This window comes from Suricata suricatta, chromosome 5, assembly GCF_006229205.1.
Source record: "Suricata suricatta isolate VVHF042 chromosome 5, meerkat_22Aug2017_6uvM2_HiC, whole genome shotgun sequence".
Classification (NCBI taxonomy): Eukaryota; Metazoa; Chordata; class Mammalia; order Carnivora; family Herpestidae; genus Suricata; species Suricata suricatta.
The window spans coordinates 128,732,751-128,755,726 of NC_043704.1; the positions used below are offsets into that span (position 1 = coordinate 128,732,751).

At 37.0% G+C, this 22,976-nt stretch overlaps 1 protein-coding gene and 1 long non-coding RNA gene across 9 annotated transcripts in view; one reads left to right on the forward strand and one right to left on the reverse strand.

Moving 5' to 3' along the window:
- LOC115292289 overlaps positions 1-15,747 on the forward strand; it is a 30,980-nt gene extending 15,233 nt beyond the window's left edge. The window contains exons 2-4 of one of the 3 annotated variants that reach the window (XR_003908904.1): positions 2,873-2,977; positions 14,873-15,171; positions 15,563-15,747. This is a non-coding gene — a long non-coding RNA (uncharacterized LOC115292289). The remainder of the gene's footprint in view (positions 1-2,872; positions 2,978-14,872; positions 15,172-15,562) is intronic. The other 2 variants (XR_003908906.1, XR_003908905.1) reach the window with 2 other exon arrangements.
- ATP2C1 (ATPase secretory pathway Ca2+ transporting 1) overlaps positions 1-22,976 on the reverse strand; it is a 162,076-nt gene that overhangs the window by 23,456 nt on the left and 115,644 nt on the right. For all 6 annotated transcript variants that reach the window (XM_029940301.1, XM_029940302.1, XM_029940300.1 and 3 more), the window contains 6 exons: positions 22,869-22,973; positions 17,999-18,155; positions 14,969-15,139; positions 13,291-13,388; positions 3,194-3,244; positions 2,125-2,291 (listed from right to left, as the gene is read on the reverse strand). In XM_029940301.1, coding sequence (XP_029796161.1) covers positions 2,125-2,291; positions 3,194-3,244; positions 13,291-13,388; positions 14,969-15,139; positions 17,999-18,155; positions 22,869-22,973 — 749 coding nt within the window. The remainder of the gene's footprint in view (positions 1-2,124; positions 2,292-3,193; positions 3,245-13,290; positions 13,389-14,968; positions 15,140-17,998; positions 18,156-22,868; positions 22,974-22,976) is intronic.

Consider the following 22,976-nt stretch of genomic DNA (forward strand, 5'->3'; position numbering starts at 1 on the left):
ATTTTCCATCATTTACAATACAGTAGTTGCAATGACACTCCAAACAGAAAAGCAAAGTAAAAAATCAAAACACCAACTTCTGTTTCATGTAATTAGACTTATACAGAAATTAGAAGGTTAAGTAACAGCTAGTTAATCACCTAATTTCACAGCTATCTGAAGTGGCAATCGTTATATAGCAGCTTATCTATGATACATTCAAGATAAATGATACAATATATTACTTGTTCACAGGCTACAACACAGCCTTCTTAATACCTTTCCTTAAATTCCACCTCATTACTACAATATGCTTGAGGTCCATGCAAAAAAGTAGCTACCTTTTATGTAGGAAATGGATGAAAACAAATTTTCAACTGATATAACACTAAAAAAGAATCTGTTATTTTCTTCACATATTAAGATTAGAAAAAAATGTAGAAACATTATTCTGGTAAAGAACTAAAGTCACACCTGTGAAGCTCTACCTGGACTAATTTCATTACACAATATTAAAATTCTTATTCTTGGGGTGCCTGGGTGGCTCAATCAATTAGGCATCCAACTTCGGCTCAGGTCATGATCTTGTAGTTTGTGAGATGGAGCCCACGTTGGGCTCTGTGCTGACAGCTCAGAGCCTGGAGCCTGCTTCTGATTCTGTGTCTCCCTCTCTCTCTGCCCCTCCCTTCCTTACATTCTGTCTCTCTTTCAAAAATAAAAACATAAAAAAATAAATGAATAAAATAAAATAAAATTCTTATTCTTAAGGATATTTCAACATTAAAATCACACATTGTCTTTTTTTTTCATAATATTTTATTGTCAAATTGTTTTCCATAAATACCCAGTGCTCTTCCCCATAAGTGCCCTCCACCATCCCCACCATCTCTTTTCCTCCCTCCCCCTTCTTCTTCAACTCTCAGTTCATTTTCAGCATTCAATAGTCTCTCAAGTTTTATATCCCTCTCTCTCCCCAACTCTCTCTCCCTCCTCCGCTCCCCCGTGTTCTCCATTAGGTCTCTCCTGTTTTCCTGTTAGACCTATGAGTGCAAACATATGGTATCTGTCCTTCTCTGCCTAGCTTACTTCGCTCAGCAACACATTGTCTTTTTACACAAGTGACAATACTACATATTTATAACACCAAAACTATGATTTCTACCCCTTCAATTTTATTTTTCTTATAAGTAAAGATGCATGCATGGTAAGGGATTAAATTAATGTATGTCAGAAATTAAATGGCAATAAAATATATTAGAAATCTAGCATGTCAGCTACTACTGCTCCTACACACCATCAGAAAGGTGCTTTAGCGGAATTACATAAAGAATATGATTTATAAAGTTTCATTTAAATCCTCATTTGTTAGAATCTAGAAAAATACATGTTTTTCAACTTCCCCTTTCAAGATTTTTATACAATTCTAAGACTACAAAGAAAAAAACCCTTATATCCCTACAAGAGTGTAGCAATTCGGAGTCCTGAGCTCCCTCATGCTCCACTTCAGGCCCCCACAGGTTCATGTAGTGCCTGGGCATGTCATTAGCATGTATCACTGAACTGAGGAAGACTCAGGTTATCTAATAGGTTATTACCAAGTAACAGGAGTCAGGTGACTCCCACATGAACAATGTGCAACTGACATTACCAGGTATAACATAAGAATCTTAATCAATTAGAAGCCATGGCTCAAGGAGACAACGCTATTTAAAACTTAATCACTTGTATCGCTGACAACAGGAACAATTTCAGACAGAAGATATAGGTATGGATGGAAACTTGATTTTAAATACTTACTGTAAAGCCACGCACATGCATATTTCTGATAGCCTGACTTTAACTAGAATAAAGGCCCCATTAAGGTTTATCGCTGTCCCACTACACTGGTGACATCTGGCTGGCAGTAAATATTTCTTAAATGAATGACTGTCATTTATTATGTCCTTTCCATCCCATACGAATAATTTTCTTCAAAACTATACACAAGGCCATAAATAAGATTAATCCTAGTAAAACAGTTCATCCACTGTGAATATATTTATACACTGAATATATTAATTATTTTCCAGTAGAACTGTCTAGAGATGGGTGCAGAAAAAGATAGGAAAAGAGTCTCCGATGTGCATTCACTGAAAGAGAACTCACATTATAGTCTGGAAATCATCATCCACAAGGATCATGTCTGCCGCCTCTTTGCAAACATCCGTGCCAGTCTGACCCATCGCAACTCCAATGTCCGCAGCCTTCAGAGCAACCGCATCATTGACTCCATCTCCTGTCATGGCCACAACTGAGCCATTCTTCTGTAGAGACTGCAGTGGAGGGGGGGAAGGGGTTCTGATAAAAATGTTGCTTCCACAAAGATAAAGGGATAAACAACTTGTTTTACTCACATAATAAAGATTGGAAATAATACAGACCTCCAATTTTTCAACAAACTTCAATATATGGAGGTGTTAAGATAAGTATAGAAAAAGCTGTTATTAATAGACTCGTGTGAGAAGCATGTCTAAAGTTGATCTAGAGTGAATTATACAGTGGCTCTCAGGGGCAATTTCGCCTCGTAGGGGACATTTGGCAATGTCTGGAGATATTTTTACTATCTGGATGCTACTGGCATCTAGAGGGTAGGGTCAGGGATGCTGCTAAACATCCTACAAAGTACAGGACAGGCCCTCACAACAAAACATCCAGTCCAAAATGTTAATAGTGTGAAGTCTGAGAAGCTCTGACCTAATACAACGGAGGGCTACTATGACTAAGAACGTAAGCCCTTTAACTAAAGGATACTATGTCAGTTGCTTTGTATATATTTGCTGATTAATATACATAACCATAAGCTTTTAAAAATTGGTCCCTCATAATATCTCCTTTTCTTGCTCTACTTATTCAGTTTCTCTGCAATTACAGCTAATTACACTGGGATGATTTGGCTACGGACTCCTGTCAGAACATACATCTACCATGATCGATTGTTTAAAGAAGGTTGTACTTGCAGGTATTTCATTAAAGTTTTTTTTCTACATCTTCCTTTGCTAATTAAATTATCTATTAATGCTTCCATTTCAAGGTCTAAAAAAAAGTCACCTCTTTTGCTTCACAATACCTCTCACTTTAATGCTCTATCAACATTCTTAGTAATGCAAACATAATGAAAGAGAAGAAGTAGCATTTTGGAGATAGCGATAAAACAACTGGATTCTTAGAGACCCACCTTAATAATTTTCATCTTGTGCCTTGGACTAGCTCTGTAAAATACGGCAACCTGTAAAAATATAGGGTACACTAAAAATCTCCAATGCTAAGAAATACCAGAATAATTCATGCACTTATAACAATGAGTTTTTAAATTACCTATTTAAACTGTATTTACTTTGCCACAAAAATCAAGTTTAGGCAATATGTCATGTCTGTTAAGATACTCATTTGACATGATCATTTCAAACTTTACCAATGGTACCACAGGAAATACACAATAGAAACAAGTTATCCAATTTAACCCATCATGTTTAAAGTCTGAAGAGAAACAGGCTTAAATTCTTGAAATGTTTCAGAGATAGAGAAAGGAAGAACTCTCTTCCATATGTTTCTTCATTACTCTGGCAAACAACGAAAGTGGCCTTTTCCTTTTGTTCTGTCTTCTAGAAGGATAAAGAACAGCTGCTTCTCAAAGTCTCCAGGGCCTTTTTGTTGTTGTTGTTGTTGTTGTTGTTGTTGTTTTGTTATTATTGTTGTTTAAAGTGTCAAGTGTAGAGACTCCTGGGTGGTTCAGTCAGTTAAGCGTCCGGCTTCAGCTCAGGTCATGATCTCATGGTTCATTAGTTCAAGTCCCATGTCAGGCTCTGTGCTGACAGCTAAGAGCCTGGAGCCTGCTTCGGATTTTGTTGTCTCCCTCCCTTTCTGCCCCTCCTCTGCTCACACTCTGCCTCTCTCTCAAAAAATAAACATTTAAAAAAGTAATAAAAAATAAAGTGTCAAGTGTCTGCTCATTCTCTCTATTCATTTTAATTCTTTAGATTCTCTTTCACTGTATCTCCAACAGTTTATATGATTTTATCTCTCCAAACCATGCATTTAATTCCCTTTTCTGATCCCATCTCCCAGTCACCTGAAACTCCTTCCCTGTGCCCTAAAGGCAGGCATCAACAATATTCCTGTGTCCTCCACTTTTGCACATCACTCTAACCAAATTTTTCACAAAACCAGCCATCGCTATAGTCCTGTCAAAGAGTACCACCAGGAAAGCCTAGGCAGGGGCAGGTGTCTTTCATTTCCCCTTTAGTCGTAAAACCTCTGTTTTAAATGTCACAGGACACTATGATTCCTACTAACTGCAGGCATTCATTGCTCCAGGTCACTCCCCCATGTTTCACAAAATGTTTTTCAGATTTTCTTTTTAATGAATACAACATTGTATTAGTTTCATGTGTACAACACAGTGATTCAACAATTCTATACATCACATAAGAGTATTACCATCTATCACTACACATTATAATAATACTGTGGACCATATTCCTTACACTCTACTTTTCATCTCTGAGACTTAAGGAACTACTACTGCCTCACTGTCACTCTTTCCAACAGCACTTCTAAGTCACAGTGATTTTAATATCTACCTAATATACCATTTTTCTCCCTACTGTCCTAGAGGGTTAGTTCATACCAAGTTTTCTCTCATACTTCCAACTTACCACCATCTCCAACCCTAGGCTCAGCTGACAACTTTGCTTCCCACTTCAAAGAAAACACAATGAGAAGAGAACTTCCATAATTCCCACCAGCCAATATCTGTATCCAGGCACTATCCTTTCCTTCTCTCCGTTTATTATAGATGAACTGAATATGCTCCTAGTAAACAGGTCAAATATTCTACCTTCTGACCTATTTAAATATCATTGCTCCAGAAATTCTCCCCCCTCGTATATCACTGCATCCTCACGGATGCATCATTATCATCAATGTATAAACATGCTATTATTTCTTCTATTTAAATAAAAACAAAACCAAAAATTTCTTTTCCTGTTTTGGACACCACCCTACATTTTCCTTTTTCTTTATAGCAAAACTCTTTATAGCAAACATGTGCTTGACGTCTCCCACTTTCCCTCTTCTCATGCTCTCCTGACTCCGTCCCAGTTGGGCTGCTGCCCTCACTACTGCCCCGAAACCCCTGTTGAAGACTCTCAATGACTTCCTCCCTTGCTAACACCAGTGGTCATTTCTTTCCTGACTTAAGCTCTCAGCAGCACACTACCATAGCAGGTATTTCCCTCCTCCTGAAACACTTTTTGCTCTTGGCTTCCAAGACCACCCTGTACTCTCCTGGTCTTCCTCCTACCTTTCTGGCTGCCCCTCTTTTGCAGGTTCCTCCAGACCTCCCTGAAGTCTGAATCTTGGAATATTCCAGCACTCAATTCTTGGATTCCTCTCTATAAGAGGTCTAAGAATCCTCACCTGTCCCTAGGTGATCTCATCCAGCCTTAGAGATTTAGATTTTATTTATCTTTATGAATTTTTGTCTTCAAGCCCAATATCTCTTCTAAAATCCAGATCAGTGAAATTAATCCACCCACTTATTCCACAATTCCTCTTGGATGTCTCATCTAAGACTTAAAAAATATCATAAACTGAACCCCTGTTATTTCCCAAAATACACGCTCCATCATATCCTCTGCTAATGACAAGTATATCCTCCTACTAGTCGCTGAGGTTCTAAATTTTGGAAGCCATCTCAATTCCTCCTTTTCTCTCACATGCCACAAGCGGTTTAGCAGCAAATCCTATTGGTTCCATCCTCAAATAAATCCAAAATACAACCTCCTTACTCTAAACCCATTGCTAATACTCTGGGTCAATATTTGAACTGATTTCTTATTTCTGCCCTTGCCTCCTGCAGTCTCTTCTCAACATAGTGACCACAGTGGAACTGCTAAAACAGAAGTCAGATCCTATCTGTCTTCTGTTCAAAACCCTCCAATGACTTCCTATCTCCCTCAGAATGAAAGCCAAAGCCCATTACTACCAACCCCTTTCTCCTTATTAGTCTTTTTTCACCTGAACTACACCTACACGGGCCTCCACACTGTTCCTTAAACACACCAGGCACACTTACCTCAAGGGCTTTGCACTTGTGTTCCCTCATCTGGAATGCTCTTTCCTCAGATATTACACGGCCTGCCCCTTTGTCAAGCAGTTTCTCAGCGATACGGCTTTTCCTAGTCATATTATCTAAAAATTTCAATTTACCTCTTCAATCTTTCTACTCTCTCCTCCCTGCTTTTGTCAGGTCATTAGCACTTAACCTGACATAATGTATATATTTACTTATCTTAGACTATAAGTTCCATGAAGGCAGTCCTCTATCAATATGTATAAAATGAATAAATCACTGAACCACTTTCAGTTATCATCATACAGACTGTACCAAGTTTCTCTCCCAATTTTAATAAAGGTCTAAACAAATGAGGACTGTTTTCTTAGGCAAAACACTCAGTTTAACTGTAACACCACCTCACTGCTCATGCCTCGGTCCTTTAGGTACCAAGCACCACCTAACTCCTATCTGGGGAACATACTTCCTTTTTAACAAGTTCAAAAATTCCTTCAGACTCTTTAGTGTGTCTTAAAAAGGACTAAGGGTATTGAAAGTATACTGGTTACCTTCTAGGTGAAAATTTAATATTACTGTAGAGATTAATCATGTAGCACACAGCAGTGAAATACAGGAGAGTTTAGCAAAGACTGCAGAATTTACAGAACGTTTAAATAAAAGACTAGCGACCAATACTCAGGTTGAACAGAGTAACATTTTGCCTTTGTTCCACTGAAAATCATTTGAGCCATCACAAATCATTCCATTACAGCCAGTATGGGTATCACCAACAGCGCTATTGGACTGAAAGCATACTTCTTTCGTACAGTAACAAATTACTTGACATGCATTTGGTATGCCTATGACTTAGCATTTCAAAGGTTTGATGGCAACTCAAAAATAAGACCAGCAGTTTTGAGACCAAGTAGATTTCAATGATAACTCAGTTGGCGTTCTGCATGCGATACAGAATAAAATCTGTTCTTAAAGCACCAGAAAAGCAGGTCAATCTTTTAGTTGACTAAAAACACTAAATTTAGGGGCACCTGGGTGGCTCAGTCAGTTGAGCACCCGGCTTCGGCATAGGTCATGATCTTGCCATTTGTGGGTTCGAGCCCCGCATCAGGCTCTGTGCTGACAGCTAACTCAGAGCCTGGAGCCTGTCTTTGAATTCTGTGTCTCCCTCTCTCTCTGACCCTCGACTGCTCACATTGTCTCTCTCTCTCTCCCTCTCAAAAATCAATAAAACATTAAAAATTTTAAAAAAACACTAAAATTGACTCAGAATTATGGCCTAAAGAAAGCAGATTTAGAACAAAACAACACAGAAGGGACTAGGATTGGCCTACATCACTATTATCACAGAGCTAGGATTAAATTTGAGGGTAACTGATTTCCTCTATTCATAATCTTTTCACCTTTATGTCTGTTTCTCTACCTAGAAAAAAAAAAGAATATACTGATTAAAGATAAAAGCTCACAATAAAATCATGTACCTCGGAAGCAGGAGGGGAAAGATAGGATGAGGACAGGATGGTAAAAGGGCAGTGGAAAAAACGTAGAACTTCATCTGAAAAGGAGCGAGTTTAGAGAATACTATGGGAAAGAAAGGTGTAAATCATCAAAAGAAGGGAGGATATCTATGTATTTTTTTTTTCTTCTCATGGGTCCTTCTTTACAGGGTCATATTTATGGTTAGCACTCACAGTTGTTGTTGTTTTTTTAAAGTTTATTTATTTATTTTAGAGACAGAGTGAGCAAAGGAGGGGCAGAGGGAGAAGAGAGAGAAAGAACCAAAGAACCCCAAGCAGGCTCCACGTTCAGCGTAGAGCCCAATGCAGGGCTCAATTTCACAACCGTGAGATTATGACCCGAGCAGAAATCAAGAGGTGGATGCTTAACCAGCTGAGCCACCCACGCACCCCATCACTCACAGTTCTTTTGATCAACATTAACAGACAAGGGTGCTAGGAAAACGAAGTTAAGAAGAGTACAGGAAAATATTAAAGGAGAAACTAATGAAAAATATTCCTGGCATTAAAATAACCTGCCTAAGTTTCCCCTATCTTCCAGGAAAGCTATAAAGATACCTGATGAAAAAACAAAGGTAACTGAAATAAAATATTTACAACCTAACAAAAATTGAATAGCACGCAGACTGGGATTCTATTATAGGAATTTGGGTAACAGGTTTGGTAGTAATACAAATGAAGTACAGCTACTGAAAATAAAGAACAAAAGAGGATGTCCACTTCTATCAACCAGAAATATAGGACATACTAGAAGAAATCAAACAAAAAACACTGAGAACTACCAGATGGACTTTATAAATAATTAAACAAAATTGAGTTTCTGTACTACTCTTTAATTGGCTCTAGGTCAAAAGGACAGAGCAATGTTAGATCTGGAATGTGAGACTGAATTATGGAAAGAGAAAGCTAAAAAAATATTTTAATAAGGAGCAGAATTAATAAGATTTAGCACATGTGGAAAAATTTTAGTAAGCTGGCAATTTAGAAGAAAAGGTTTTGCTTTTAACACTAATAAAAGAAAAGCCATTCAAACTGATATGAAGTAAAAACATTAGACCAAGCATACATATTGGCTGTAAGAGAGTTCCATTAACACAAGATGAAATGGGGAAGAAAACAAAGTTACAGGATAAGGGCAGTTGTCTAAGCTCAAAGAGCTAAAACAATTCATTAATAATATTTGAAGAAAAGATTTAGGTATTCAAAAGAAATACCTGGAAGGAAGCACTGGTATTTATGGGATTCCTCCTTAGAGTAGGTGACTTTAAGCAATTCAATAAGCTTCTCACAAAGCTTAGGTTTTATATTGTTTTAGACTATTTGGAATAGTATCAGGGTATCTGTCATAATTAATGCACAAAAACTCTTATCTGGAAAAGATGTAATTTGCCCAGGCTGATGGTGTAATTTGTAATTTGCAATCTGCCTCTTCCTTCTCTAAGTACCTTTAAGTTGGTTTCCAGAGTTCATTAGCATTTTTATCAGAGAGCCCAGAGAGTGAACCAAGAAAGCAAATAAAATGAAACTTCAAATCTGTGAATTTCACTACTTGTCACCATCTCTGGGAATAGGTTTGGAAGAAAAGGTTGAACAAAGGTCTATTGGGAAAATGTTTAATTAACTGCAGCTTTCACATATATTTACTAATGTACAATCTTGTCCCAATACCCCCAGGTAACCTAATACAGAATTTATTCTTTCAGAAATAAATGTCAGGAAGAAACTATCAAGAAAGGACACAAACACAACAAGTCCTGTTCAAATACGGAAACAGCTTCCTCACTAAATGTAAAATAAAGCAGACATACACACTGCTCCCATAGGCTCTGAAAACAGCATTCATGAGTGACTAGAGCTTGAGAAAGAGAAAACAAAGGAGTATAATAGTGCATTTCTATCTAAAATCTAAACACAAGTGAAGCTGAAGGCCTAGGGACTTAATGCCACTGTAAGAAGCACAGTTTGTGGAAATACAAGCTAAACCTTTTCAGAGGACAATTCACCAATATGTGTTTTATAAATGTGTTGGCCACTGGTCCAATCTTTTCACATGTAGAAATTTATTCTACAGGAATAATCAGAAATTGGTACAAAGTCATGTATAATAATGTTCAATGAATCAGTAAGCAACAGATGACAAAGTCAGAAGTCACACAGACCTGGGCTCCCAGTCCCAGTGCCACTGCACCGCTCATCAGCTCTGAAATTTCAGATTCATATCCCAAATTCTCTGGGCCTCAGTTTCCTTATCTGCCCACCTCTTATAAGATGACTATTAGAAGTAAATAGATAATGTATGTAATATATGCATTGTCTGGTACATGGTAAATGGTTGCTTACTCTTATTATCCTTGAAGCATTATTTACAGTAATAAAAAATAAATCGAACTGAACATTTCAACAAAAAAATGATTATATAACCATGTATTTGCTGTGTGTTTATACACACACTATATACCCAAAGTGTTGCGTGCCTATTAAAAACATGTTTTATAATAACAACTAATGACTGCAGAAATGCTGATGTTAAATGAAATGTTCACACTTATAACATGATAAAGTTCCAACCAGGTTTTGTTAAAACATATTTTTTTAAAACACACATGGGTTGGGGTCCCTGGGTGGCTCAGTCGGTTAAAGTGGCCAACTTCAGCTCAGGTCATGATCTCACAGTCTGTGAGTTCGAGCCCTGTGTCGGGCTCTGTGCTGACAACTCAGAGCCTGAAGGCTCCTTCGAATTCTGTGTCTCCCTCTCTCTGTCCCTCCCCTGCTTGCTCCCTCTCTCTCTCTCTCTCTCAAAAATAATGAACATTATTTAAAAAAAATAAAAACATGGGTTAACTTATTTTATTATTTTGGATGCTCTGCACAACATTTGAATATCTGGATTGTTTTAAAGGTAGTTTCCATTCTAGCTTTTTTCTAAGTTTTCAGTTTTTCTACAATGAACATATGCTACTAATAAATAAATTTCCTAATCAGAAAACTGTATTATAAAAAGCTTTAAGATGTGGAAGTAACCTAAGAAAATTCAGTGTTCTATATATTTAACTTATGGTTTTGAGTATAAAATAAGAAAGTAGCATATTTTATTACTGTCAACAAATAAGCAGAATATGCCTAATAAAATAAATGTCACATGATAAGCATTTATTTTAAAGGATACACAAATGTATGTACATAAATAGGTTGAATAACCACAAAGACAAAAATTTAGATGCAATAATGCTGCCTATCTCTTATGGGGCCCTTCCTACAGGACCTGTGTGCCCACAAATCAGGCTTTAAAGTCCCCCAGAAAGCATCCTAAATAATAGAATAAACATACACTTGAAGCCTCTGAAGAAGATACTGTGTTACAGAAGAGGAGATACTTTTCCTATAAACAATTTGTTAGAAAAGCATTACACAATCAATGGTAAGAAGGCAGTTCAAAGAAAAAAAGCGGAGTTTTTTCCCCCAATTTATTTAAACTAAAAGAAAAAAAGACAGTCTTTTCAACAAATGGTGCTGAACAATTGAACATCCATCCGCAAAAAATTGAACTTTAACCCATTTCTCACAACATACATAAAAATTCAAAATGGATCACAGACCTTAGTGTAAAATCTAAAAATTTAAGACTTTTGGAAGACAATATAGACAAGAGCTTTGTTAGGCAGAGTATTCTTAGAGAAGACATCAATATCGTGATCCATGGAAGAAAAATAAGATAAACCTCTGCTCTCTGAAAGAGTGTTAAAAGAATAAAAAACTAAGCCAAAGACTAGGAAAAAATACTTCAAACAGAATATCTGATAAAGGATTTGTGTCTATAATACATAAAGAACTCTCTGGATCAAGAAGATGTGGTATATATACACAATGGAGTACTACATGGCAATGAGAAAGAACGAAATATGGCCATTTGTAGCAAGTGGATGGACCTCGAGGGTGTCATGCTAAGCGAAATAAGTCAGATGGAGAAGGGCAGATACCATATGTTTGCACTCATAGGTCTAACAGGAGAACAGGAGAAACCTAATGGAGGACCAGGGGGAGGAGAAGAGAGAAAGAGAGTTGGGGAGAGAGAGGGATGCAAAACTTGAGAGACTACTGAATGATGAAAATGAACTGAGAGTTGAAGGGGAAGGGGGAGGGGGGAAAAGAGGTGGTGGTGATGGAGGAGGGCACTTGTGGGGAAGAACACTGGGTGTTATATGGAAACCAATTTGATAATAAACTATTTAAAAAGAAAAAAGAAAAAGAATTCTCAAATTCAGTAAGAAAACGGACACAATTTTTAAAAAATAGGCAGAGCAGACACTTCACTAAACAAGGGATATAAATGGCAAATAAGCACATGCAAAGACACTCAACATCATTAATTATAAGGGAAATGCAAATTAAAACTACAAGAAGATACTACTATAAACCTACTGGAATGGGGTGTAGGGGACTAACAATCCCATGTGCTGGGTAGGATGCAGAGTAATCAGAACTTGAAAACATTGCTAGTGGGAATGCAAAATAATAAGGCCACCTTACAAAACAACTTGGCAGTTTCTTACAAGGTTAGGCATATATTAACCATGTGATCCAGCAACTACTCTTAGGTACTTATCCACGAGAAACAAAAATTTATTTTCATACAAAACTCTAAACACAAATGTTTATAGTAGTTTTATTCATAATCAATAAAAACTGGAAATAAAACAAATGTCTTTAAACTGGTGAACAAGTAACTTTCCTCCAAACACTGGAATACTACTCAGCAATTAAAAGAAGAACAAACTATTAATACATATTACCAACATGGATAAATCTCAAAGCATTATGCTAAATGGAAGAAGAGATTCAAAGCCTCATACTATAGGATTCCATTTTTAGAGTATTCTGGAAAAGGCAAAACTACAGGGACAGAAAACAAATCAGTGGTTGCCAAGTGCTAAAAGTAGAGAGAGAAGTCGACTAGAAAAAGGCACAAGAGAATTTGGGAACATAATGGAACTGTTCTATGGCTTGATTGTGGCAGAGTATTCTTTTGCATTTGTCAAAACTTAGAACTGTACATTAAAAAGGGTAGATTCTACTGTATGTAAATGATACCTCAATTTTTTTTAAAAAGTATTAAATACTCATGCTACAATTTTTTTTAATGTTTTATTTATTTTTGAGACAGAGACAGCGCATGAGTGGAGGAGGGGCAGAGAGAAAAAGAGACACAGAATTCGAAACAGGCTCTAGGCTCGGAGCTGTCAGCACAGAGCCCAACGCGGGGCTCAAACCCACAAACATGAGATGATGACCTGAGCCGAAGTTGGAGGCTTAGCCAACTGAGCCACCCAGGCGCCCCACTCATGCTACAATTAAATCGAAAGGGTCTGAAATACAAAGTAATGGTCTCTCTCCACTCTACTTCTTACATACAGTACAGCCACTTAATCTTCATAGTACCTTCCTCAGAGGAAAGCTAGTTCCTGCTGGTTAACAAATGTGCACTGGTATTCATAGTGATCATAAATATTCTCAATACAGCATAAATATTCTCAATGATAAGGCTGATTTCAATGATAAGACTTAATTTCAGGATGTGGCTCAATACATTTGGTGGTCCTGTCTCCATGTTTCCAAACAGTTTAATTAAGATAACAGTAGAAATGTTAACACTTAGAATATGGGTTTTCCACCTAAAAGGTGGCTTACCTTTGGTACTATCTGTGAAAGCTGCTGGACATCCATTGCATCTATTTCTTCTCCTGAGACTGACTGGGAAGTTTTGGAATACAATCCCAGACGACTAGCTAAAGTAAAATGGGAGAGAAAACATAATTGAACCAATTAGTTTTGCTTCGCGCCCCTGGGTGGCTTGGTCAGTTGAGCATCCAACTATTGATTTTGGCTCAGGTCATGGTCCCAAGGTAGTGGGGTCAAGCCCGCATCTGGCTTCACGCTGAGCATGGAGCCTGCTTAGGATTTTCTCTCTCTCCCGCTCCTCCCCTCGCCCCCCTCACCCCCCACCAAGCTCTTGTGCGCGCTCTCTCTCTAAAACCAAAAACAAAACAAAAAATTAGTTTTGCTTGCTAGGCTACTCAACATAATGCTCACTTAATATGATTTGTTATTCATTCTCTTTTTAGGTATAAAATATCTTTATATCAAGGGATCATAAGACAAATTACTAGTAAGGCAAACATATGAATTAGTACAGAGTCTGGGGTTTTCTCTTTGTTTTATTTTTGTTTAGATTTAATAAAGAATTTTCACAAATTAACTTACCATACCTAACAACTGGAACAAGGCCAATAGGTTTTGCTTAGCAGCTCAATTTGTTTTTAATTTTTTTAAGTTTATTTATTTATTTATTTTGAGAGACAGAGAGACAGAGAGAGAGAGAGAGAGAGAGAGAGAGGGAGAGAGAGAGAGAGAGAGAGAGAATGAATCCCAAGGAAGTTCCACGCTGTCAGTGGAGAGCTGGATGCAGGGCTTGAACTCATGAACTGTGAGACTGGATCATGACTGGAGCCAAAGTCAGGAGTTGAATGTTTAACCAACTGAGCCACTCAAGGACCCTAGCAGCTCAATTTTAATATATCCAAATGCATTTTAAGTGTGCAAAGCCAGACAAAATAGTGGTGAATCTGTGGTAATCAAATAATTACATGTAAATGAAAATAAATGTTAAGCTTTTCTAGGTATAACTTTCTCCACAATGTTATGTTACTGGTGACATTATTCTTCTTAGATAGCATAAAGTATGAAACTCGTATCCCACGCTCTCATCATATTAATAAAATCAGAATTAATGGATTTAGCAAGCTGATTAAATTTATCACTATGAATTATAGTTTACAAACTCCAGGAGATTAATTTTCAGTGTCCTTTTTTCACTCTTATTACTTAAGGTAATCTTAAATGGCATTCAAACAACATAAGCATATACATGATGTAATTATATGAAATATAAACACAAGCTATTTTCTTTCAAATTAGGTACAAGTCAAAATATGCTTTGAAAATTATCCTCAAGTGGAAAGGGAAAACTAAATTTCATGTTTCTTTTCATGTGCATAATCTGGTGCTTTTATCCACAGCACAGTGGATTATGAGATTAAAAATAATCAACTATTCTTTGTGAACAAAAACATATGTGATTTCCTAACAGTTTAGCTATGTATTTTCAATTAATAGCATTACTTTTAACCTAAAATAAATTTTGCCCACAATTTTATATAAAATATGAACAAATAAAAGAATCCACTTTAACTGTATAATGTCAATATTACAGGTACATGCTTCAAATCTAATGGTTCACAAAGCTATGTGCACTACCGTTAATTTCAGAAAACTATTTTAACAAGAAAAGCAAGCAGCCTAGTTATACCAATTGCAACTGCAGTCTCCTGTGAGTCTCCAGTAATCATTTTTATCGACACTCCTGAGGCAATGAGTGTTGTGACAGCTTCTTTCACACCAGTTCTGGGAGGATCAATGATTCCCACCAGGCCAAGAAATGTCAGCTGTCCCAGTTCCGGACCAGAAGCTAAAGCAAGAACTTAGGAAATAATAAAATCCAAAAAAGGAAATGTGAGTCGCACAGCATTACAATTTATTTGACAAAAGCTAGAGACAAATCACTTAAGACTGTAATCTCAGAGTAGTTATTATGTAATCATTAAATAACCAAATTATTACATGTTAAAACATTAGTTTAATGGTTCTAGATAATGTGTTTGCTTTAAGCTATTAAAAATAAGAAGAAATCAGACTAAACAATTGTTAAGTAGAGACGGCAAGTAAGAAGTAAAAAAAAAAGGTTTTTATAAAGTGACTACATGTGGCTCTTCTATTAGATCTTTAGGAAATATAATTAGTTATTTGGAGAAACTATGGGTTTGTTGAGCTTTGAAAATCAGTTTTAAACAGAGACCTCAGAAGGGAGTTACTACTAATGTATCTTCATCTTTCCATTTTATAGGTCTCCAAAACTACTGAAGAACTTAGAAGACTTATTAATTAATTATACATAATATGTAACAATTTCACACATGACAAACCCTGGGAGGTTAATTTAATATGTAAAGTGACTGTAAAACTATTAATAACAGTAGTTTGATTTCTCTCACTCTTTTCATACCATTAAAAGGTATTTTTTATTTGTAACTTTGGTTCTCTACAAATATCTAAATAACACCACCATATCATTATTTGTGTCATCCTTGGGCACTTAAGATACAATACAAACTACTATTCATATCCAAAGATCATTTAACTTATTCTCAGAATTCTGGAACTTTTGTTAACTATCTTATGGGCCAAAGGGATATGTCTCCATCTGGAATATTATTAGACTGAACAACTTACAGAAAAAAACACAAAAAAGCACACTAATTAAACATATCTCATGGGGAAACTGAAAAGTCATAACCAAGATCACAGACAGGATCCATTCTTACTTAAGCAGAAGGTTTAAAGGATTAGATATATTTGGAAAACCAAGGTTAGAGGCAAATGACTTCTATTTTTACAATGTCAAAGCCATATACCTAACTATTTAGGGAGATGTGAGCCCCAAAGGCTTTCACCCTGGAGACAATGAGCTTCCTGGTAGTCCCTGGTGTTGGAACAGGGGCAGATGACAACAGAAGGGGACAGTAAGTACCAATCTGTGTGTTAGCAAATCCTAAGAAAGGGAGATCATTTCCTGGCACTCTCAGTGGAAGGGTGGTATTAGTCTAATGGTTAATATCCTGTATTTATTTGTTTTCTTTCTTAACACAAATGAAGACCTACTGCTGCGGCTCAGGACAAGAGTAGGTAGACATTTTTTTATGTGCAGGGTCCCCAACTAAAACATAAAAACAAAACAGATTCTAATTTCAAAATTAAGGACCACATGTATTTAAGAAACTTAAATTTTAAAAGATGTAACCTAAGTATATATTAAGTTAAATCTGAAGTCTTTCTATTCCCCTTATGGTAATTTCAGAGGAAGGAGGAAAGTGGAGCGTAAGCACAGGAAAAGACATGAAGCAAGAAACAAATGACCATAATGTTTCCTAAAGCCCTGTGAAACAGAAATTTTCCTCCTCTGCCAACCCTGGTCTATTTCACAATGTTACAACACCAAACCACAATATACAAACACAAACCTCCATAATCCTTCAGATGAATATAGTCAAAATAAAAACATGTGAAACCTCTGAAACTTTATTAGGGTCCCTAAATCCAAGACAACTTTGGACCCTCTTGCTAAGAATAACAAAACTCTGCCTTCAAAGCCACAAGAATACCTTTCTAAACCTAGCTTATTATAAAAGCAGAAATCCTGTAGACCTATCCAAATGTTTTATACCCACAGAGAGCGCTTGCTTAATTGAACCATGAATAAGAGAAATATTTTTTAGATTAAGTTGCTTCCTCCTACCAGGATTGTACTTGACTTCTATGTTGTAAAAATAGTAAGACTAAGGAGGCCAACTTTCCCAATTTCCTTGAAAGAGACTACAAGCAAGAGGACTTTCGAGAAGGTAAAAACCAGGTATGGGCCCAGCCCCTGACTCTTCAATCCTACACCTGCTGTCCCTAATGTGTGTGCGTGCACAGCAGACCCTCTTTCCCCATCACTGTTCAGTCAGCAACACAGACAAAGCAAAATCTGGGCACATCTTTACCCCGCTGGTGAATGGCAAGGGAAGAAGGTCAGCAGAAGAGGAAAAAAGTAAACAATCACCAGAGTTTAAGGACAAATCAGACTTGAAACTTTAATATTTAGGGAAGTATTTTAGATAGAGTAATAAATAAGACAGTTAAAATGACAAAATAAGGAGGGAGTAATATCATTTTACCTTCCTCCATTTCTCTTCTCACAAGATAAGTTTGTTAAAACTAAAATTTCTATCACCTACTCAGAGACCACTGCATGTCTGTAATAATTAGAAATTTCCTATTTTGCTACATTCCTAACTTCTCAAGTTTTGGGGGCAAAATAGCCAACTAAACCAAAAGACTTTAGAAAGGACAGTGTTCCATAAACCCTGGAACAGAATTGGACAGCTCAGATGTGAAGCACGAATTCATCTACAATTAAAAGAAGGTATCCCTGGAGTGCGGGGTGGGGAAATGGGAATGGGTCAAATAGGTGAATGGGATTAAGAGGTACAAACTTTCATTTATAAAATATAAAAGTCATGAGGGTGAAAAGTACTGTGGAGGAACTGTAGTCAATAACATTGTAATAATGTTATATGGTGACAGACAATAACCATACTTATTGTGGTGAGCATTACACAATGTATAGACTTATCAAATCAATATGTTGTACACATGAAACTAACATAACATTGTATGTCTACTTCAATAAAATAAAATAAGTTACTTTTCCACCCTAACGAACTATGTTATATGGCCTTACCTCTGAGCCCTGCAGAGCCCATTCGTGCTTTCTCCTGTTGGTACAGATCTCTTTGCTGCTGGGTAAGTGCCAATGTCTGCCCTTTGCTATAGTATGTAGTACAATACTTAATCACCTGTTCATAAGCACCCTTCATAAAACAAATCTCTGGTCCATCCTAAGAAGAAAAAACATCGCAACTAAATTCAAGTCATTTTCAACGTGTACATACCTGCCATTGGAGTCAATACATGGTATGCATTTCTCATAATCCCCAGGGAAGTTATTCAAGTCCAAGGCTTTGAGTGGCACTCTGAAGATTAAAAGTTTGTATGTGGAAGCCTTCTATACCCTCCAGAAAAAAACATCTATTTCCCTCACCCACCCTCACCTCCACACACTGAAGGCAATGCTACCCTAAGATTAGGCACTCTGTGAGATTTGGGGAGAGCCTTACAACCTAACAAGGCAAGGCTTTCGAACAGCTGCTATGATATGCACATATGTATGTGATCCCATTTAATTCTCACAACTACCTCGTAATTATGGGCATTATCAGAACCTTTTACCTTTTTAAAATAATTTTTAAAAAAAATTTAATGTTTATTTATTTTTAAGAGAGAGGGACACAGAGTGTGAGCGGGGGAGGGTCAGAGAGAGAGACACACACAGACTCCAAAGCAGGCTCCAGGCTCTGAGCTGTCAGCACAGAGCCCAATGTGGGGCTCAAACCCACGAACTGTGAGATCATGACCTGTGCTCAAGTCGGCCGCTTAACTGACTGAGCCACCCAGGTGTCCAGAACCTTTTACTTTTTACCCTAGCAAAGATTTACACAAAAGCTTATAATGAAAAACTACAGTCACTTGCAGAAACTTTCTCACCTCTAGTCCTACTCCACTGAGACAAACCAATTTTAACTCTTTTAGCTGTTTTCCTTCATATGTCTCCATGTTCTTAAATACATTTACACTGCCACTTTTTCACTGATCAATTTTACACATTGTCCACCATGACAGGTGATAGTTTGGCCAGCCTACTATCTATTTCTCCTCTTCCCACTATTACAATATAGTCAAAGCCAAAGTTGCCAGTATTCTGTTTACTTTAGGGTTCCCCACTGCTGAGCCAAGGAAAAGAACTAAAACAGTCCACAAACATCACAACTCCTGCAGACAAATGACAGGAATGTATTTCTCTGAACTTCTCTCCCACTTTGAAGTCAGATGTGACTTGCTTTGGCCAATAAATATGAACAGTACAGAATCACCGGCAAATGGAAACAACGTACCATTCTGCTGGCCCTGCTAGGACAGTGACAGTGTATGCTCAGACTGAGACTGAGCTTCTACAGCCCGGGTCCCCAAGTAACTCCTGAGCCGGTATTTGTAGGTAAGGAGGCAATAGGAAGGTATGATGCTGCTTCCATTAAGATAAAGGTATTTCTTTTCCTATTTAACTTTCTTTTAAAAAGTTAATAGCTTCCTTTTACTTGCTTAGTTTTATTTATACCTATTATTATCCCCAAATTCTTCCATGCAATATAAAGCCCTTCTCAATGATATTTTTCATATGATTAAATAAGCAAATAAACTATTCCTTCCACATTATTACTGAAGACCTCCTCCTTGGGTATTGTTCTCCTTTCCTTTCTAGTTTGAGACGGCCAATTTCGAGGCCTGCTACATGACTGGTATGTAAGAACTTCCTTCATCTCTGTCCTGGGGATTCTTTGCACCCTTCTCCTACTTACAACTCACTGGGTTCTAAGTATTCAATTTCCTTAGTTAAGTGTTTTCTCTTGGAATAATGTATCTGCACATTATCTAAGAAAAGGTGTGTGGGATACACATTTTGAGACTTGGAATATCTGAAAAAATTTTTATCCCATTACCGCATTTTTTAAGTTCAGTTGAGAATAAATTTCCTCTCAATTTGAAGACATTCCTCTATTATCTTCCAGGCTCCAGATCCAATATTACATTTGAAAAGTCTAAAGAAACTACTTTAATTCCTAAACCTTTATATATAATCTCTCCTTTGCCTTCTCTCTTGGCCCAAAACCCAGTGGAAACTTTAGAATTCTCCTGAAGTGTCCTCAAATTTCTTGATTATGGGCTTTGTTGTTTTTATCCCTTCACCCCACCCTTCTTTAGTATAATTCATTGTGCTGAGCAGATGGTGGGCAATTTTATTCTAGAAGCTGAGGTCCTTCCTCTGGAAAATGTTTGGTATTATTTGATAAAATCTTCCCATTTTCTATTCTTTATTACCACTATAGTGGCTATCATTTATTTTCTGATGTTTTTATATTAAGCACCTCTGTGACTTTTATTTTTTATATTATGTACCTCTTTGACTTTCTGTACCATTTTATGATAGATTCTTTGACTTATTTTCAAAACACTCTATTTAAGGTATTCTGTTGTCATTTTCTAGGGCCTCTGGAAATTTGCATCAGCATCCAGTATTATCTGTTTTGCTGAGACCCCTTTCCTTTTTGGTTTGGTCTGTGTCTTTCATACTGAAGACAAATATTTAGCAATCCTTTACTGTCCATTTACTTTAAGACTCAAGAAATTAAAGGTCTAGAAGCTCCATGGACATTGATAGGGTTTATCAACTGATGGCCCTCACTGTAGGGTGAGGAGATGATGACCAAGAGTCAGTAAGCTCTACCAGTGAACAAACAGCTTCGGTAAGAATGCTCTGCATCACTAGGATCTCCCTGGGACCAGTCAGCTTCCCTACAACTTTTCAATTTTCTGCCTCAGAGTGAGGGTAGCAAGATACCTCCCTACAGGCATTCTAAGAAAGTGGAGTTAGGGCCTAGAGGCCTTTGGGCCCTTCAGGACAATGACTTGCCCTTAATCAGTCTGTTTTCAGTTGTAAATCTTAATTCTGCCCTCCACTGTGGTCCCAAGATGGGATTTCTGATATTCTACTGGGGTAAAGAAGGGCTAATGGTTGGGCCTCAAGAAACAGAAAACATTCTTCAGGGATTTCTACTGCTTCCTCTCTCAGAATTTCAAACTCATCTCTTGTTTTTAACCTTATGTTTTAATCCCCACCTTCAAAGATACCTATCATAATACATCTTGTCCATACCTTCTTTTTATATCCTTTACTCATTGGTTATCATTTTGACAGGTTCCAGGGAGAGAGTATAAATAAATGTATATCGACATGCTCAAATGAAAGTCCTCTTAAGACAAACTACTGAGCTAAAGATAACTGGGGTTATCTTTATATTACTAAGTCTGCCATATCTATACCAGGTTGACCTCTTCTAGATCCTGAGTCACATCAGTGGGTTTGGATTTTGTTAGTTACACAGGTTGGTTTTATTTTATAAGAGGAACTTTTCACATTGGCATATGAGAAGAACGATCACACACATCTTTCAAACTTTACCCTGCCATTACTTATCCTCCATTCCCATAACTGAGATCAGTTCTTAAACTGTAACATCAATGTACAACTTCCAAAGCACAACTTTGGTGAGATTAGATTCAAAGTTGCTAAACCAAATCATTACACTTTACATGAGCCACATTATCTTGAAGTACTGAGTGATCATATATAAAGCATAAAGAAACAAACTTCTCATATAAACTCATATATGTATTCTTGCTATGATCAAGAGACTCCTGTGGTCCAGGACAACAGCTGAAAATTATTTAACTCTAATGCAATTTTGAAAGGTTTATGTTACAAAGTTTAAAGGCATTTTATTTTATTTTTTTAAGGCATTTTATTTTTACAGTTTTCTTTATTTACTTGTCTCCCTTCCCAGGAGTTCATAAAAGTTCCTTTAAAGATCAGACAAATCTTTTTTCTCATGAACAGAGTTCCTGGCAGACATCTATTCAAAAGTTTAATGTTGGCCACCTTGGCCTTTCTTTAAAAATCAATTATGTTTCCTACTTATTATGGATGAAGAATCCTCTCACTCATTCCTGTCTACAAAGATGTTATGGCTTCAAACTATAAGCTCATAAGTGAAATTACATAACCAATTGTTAATTCCTAATAAAGAAAATACTAAAATAACATATTTATTAAGGACATGGTAAGTTTAAGCATCAAACTGATAATAGCAACTATGAGTGACATACTTTGAACTAAGAACTCGTATTATACTAACTTTATAAAAATTTCTTTTTCATTTTTTTTGTTTATTTATTTTTGAGACAGAGAGAGACAGAGCACGAGCCGGGGAAGAGCAAAGAGAGAGGGAGACACAGAATCTGAAACAAGCTCCAGGCTCTGAGCTGTCAGCACAGAACCTGACGCGGGGCTCGAACTCACTAATCATGAGATCATGACCTGAGCTGAAGTCAGACTGCTTAACCAACTGAGCCAGCCAGGCACTCCACTTTATAAAAATTTCTAAAGCACCCAGGAACAAAGTGGTAGCTTGAAATATCACTGCATGTCATTTTGCCAGTTTGTAAGCTGGATCAAGTAACATGAACCAATATTTGGTAACAACTTTTCCACAAAATAACGTGGTTTTGTTTGTTCTAATGACAAGGCATTCCTTCAGTGAAAGAATACTGATGGACACCAGAGAGCAGAAACCTATAATACAGTCATCAAGAAGAAAGATGTTGATAGAATCTGATGTCACAAGTTCTAGGAGACACTGAGACCAGGCTCCAACTCATTTTAAGTTATTTGCTGGTGCAGCAGAACTGGGTATCTGTATAAATGAAATCAAAGGGAACATGAGAGCAACAAGGATGAGTTACTGTGAATTACACACACTTTAAAGAAATGGGCCTTTGTTATGCTCAATGATCATTTAAACCTAAACGGGGACAATGAAAGCAACATAGTCATCCATGTTCAACAAGATTTAATAAGTACTCTTTACATGGAAGGTTACCTGCTGTGTTCGGTGTACACACTTAACAGCCATCCACTTTTGTTCAGAGCTAAAAGGATACTCAGCTTTTCTGACATAGTCCTGTTGAAGCCCATCGAGACCCATCTG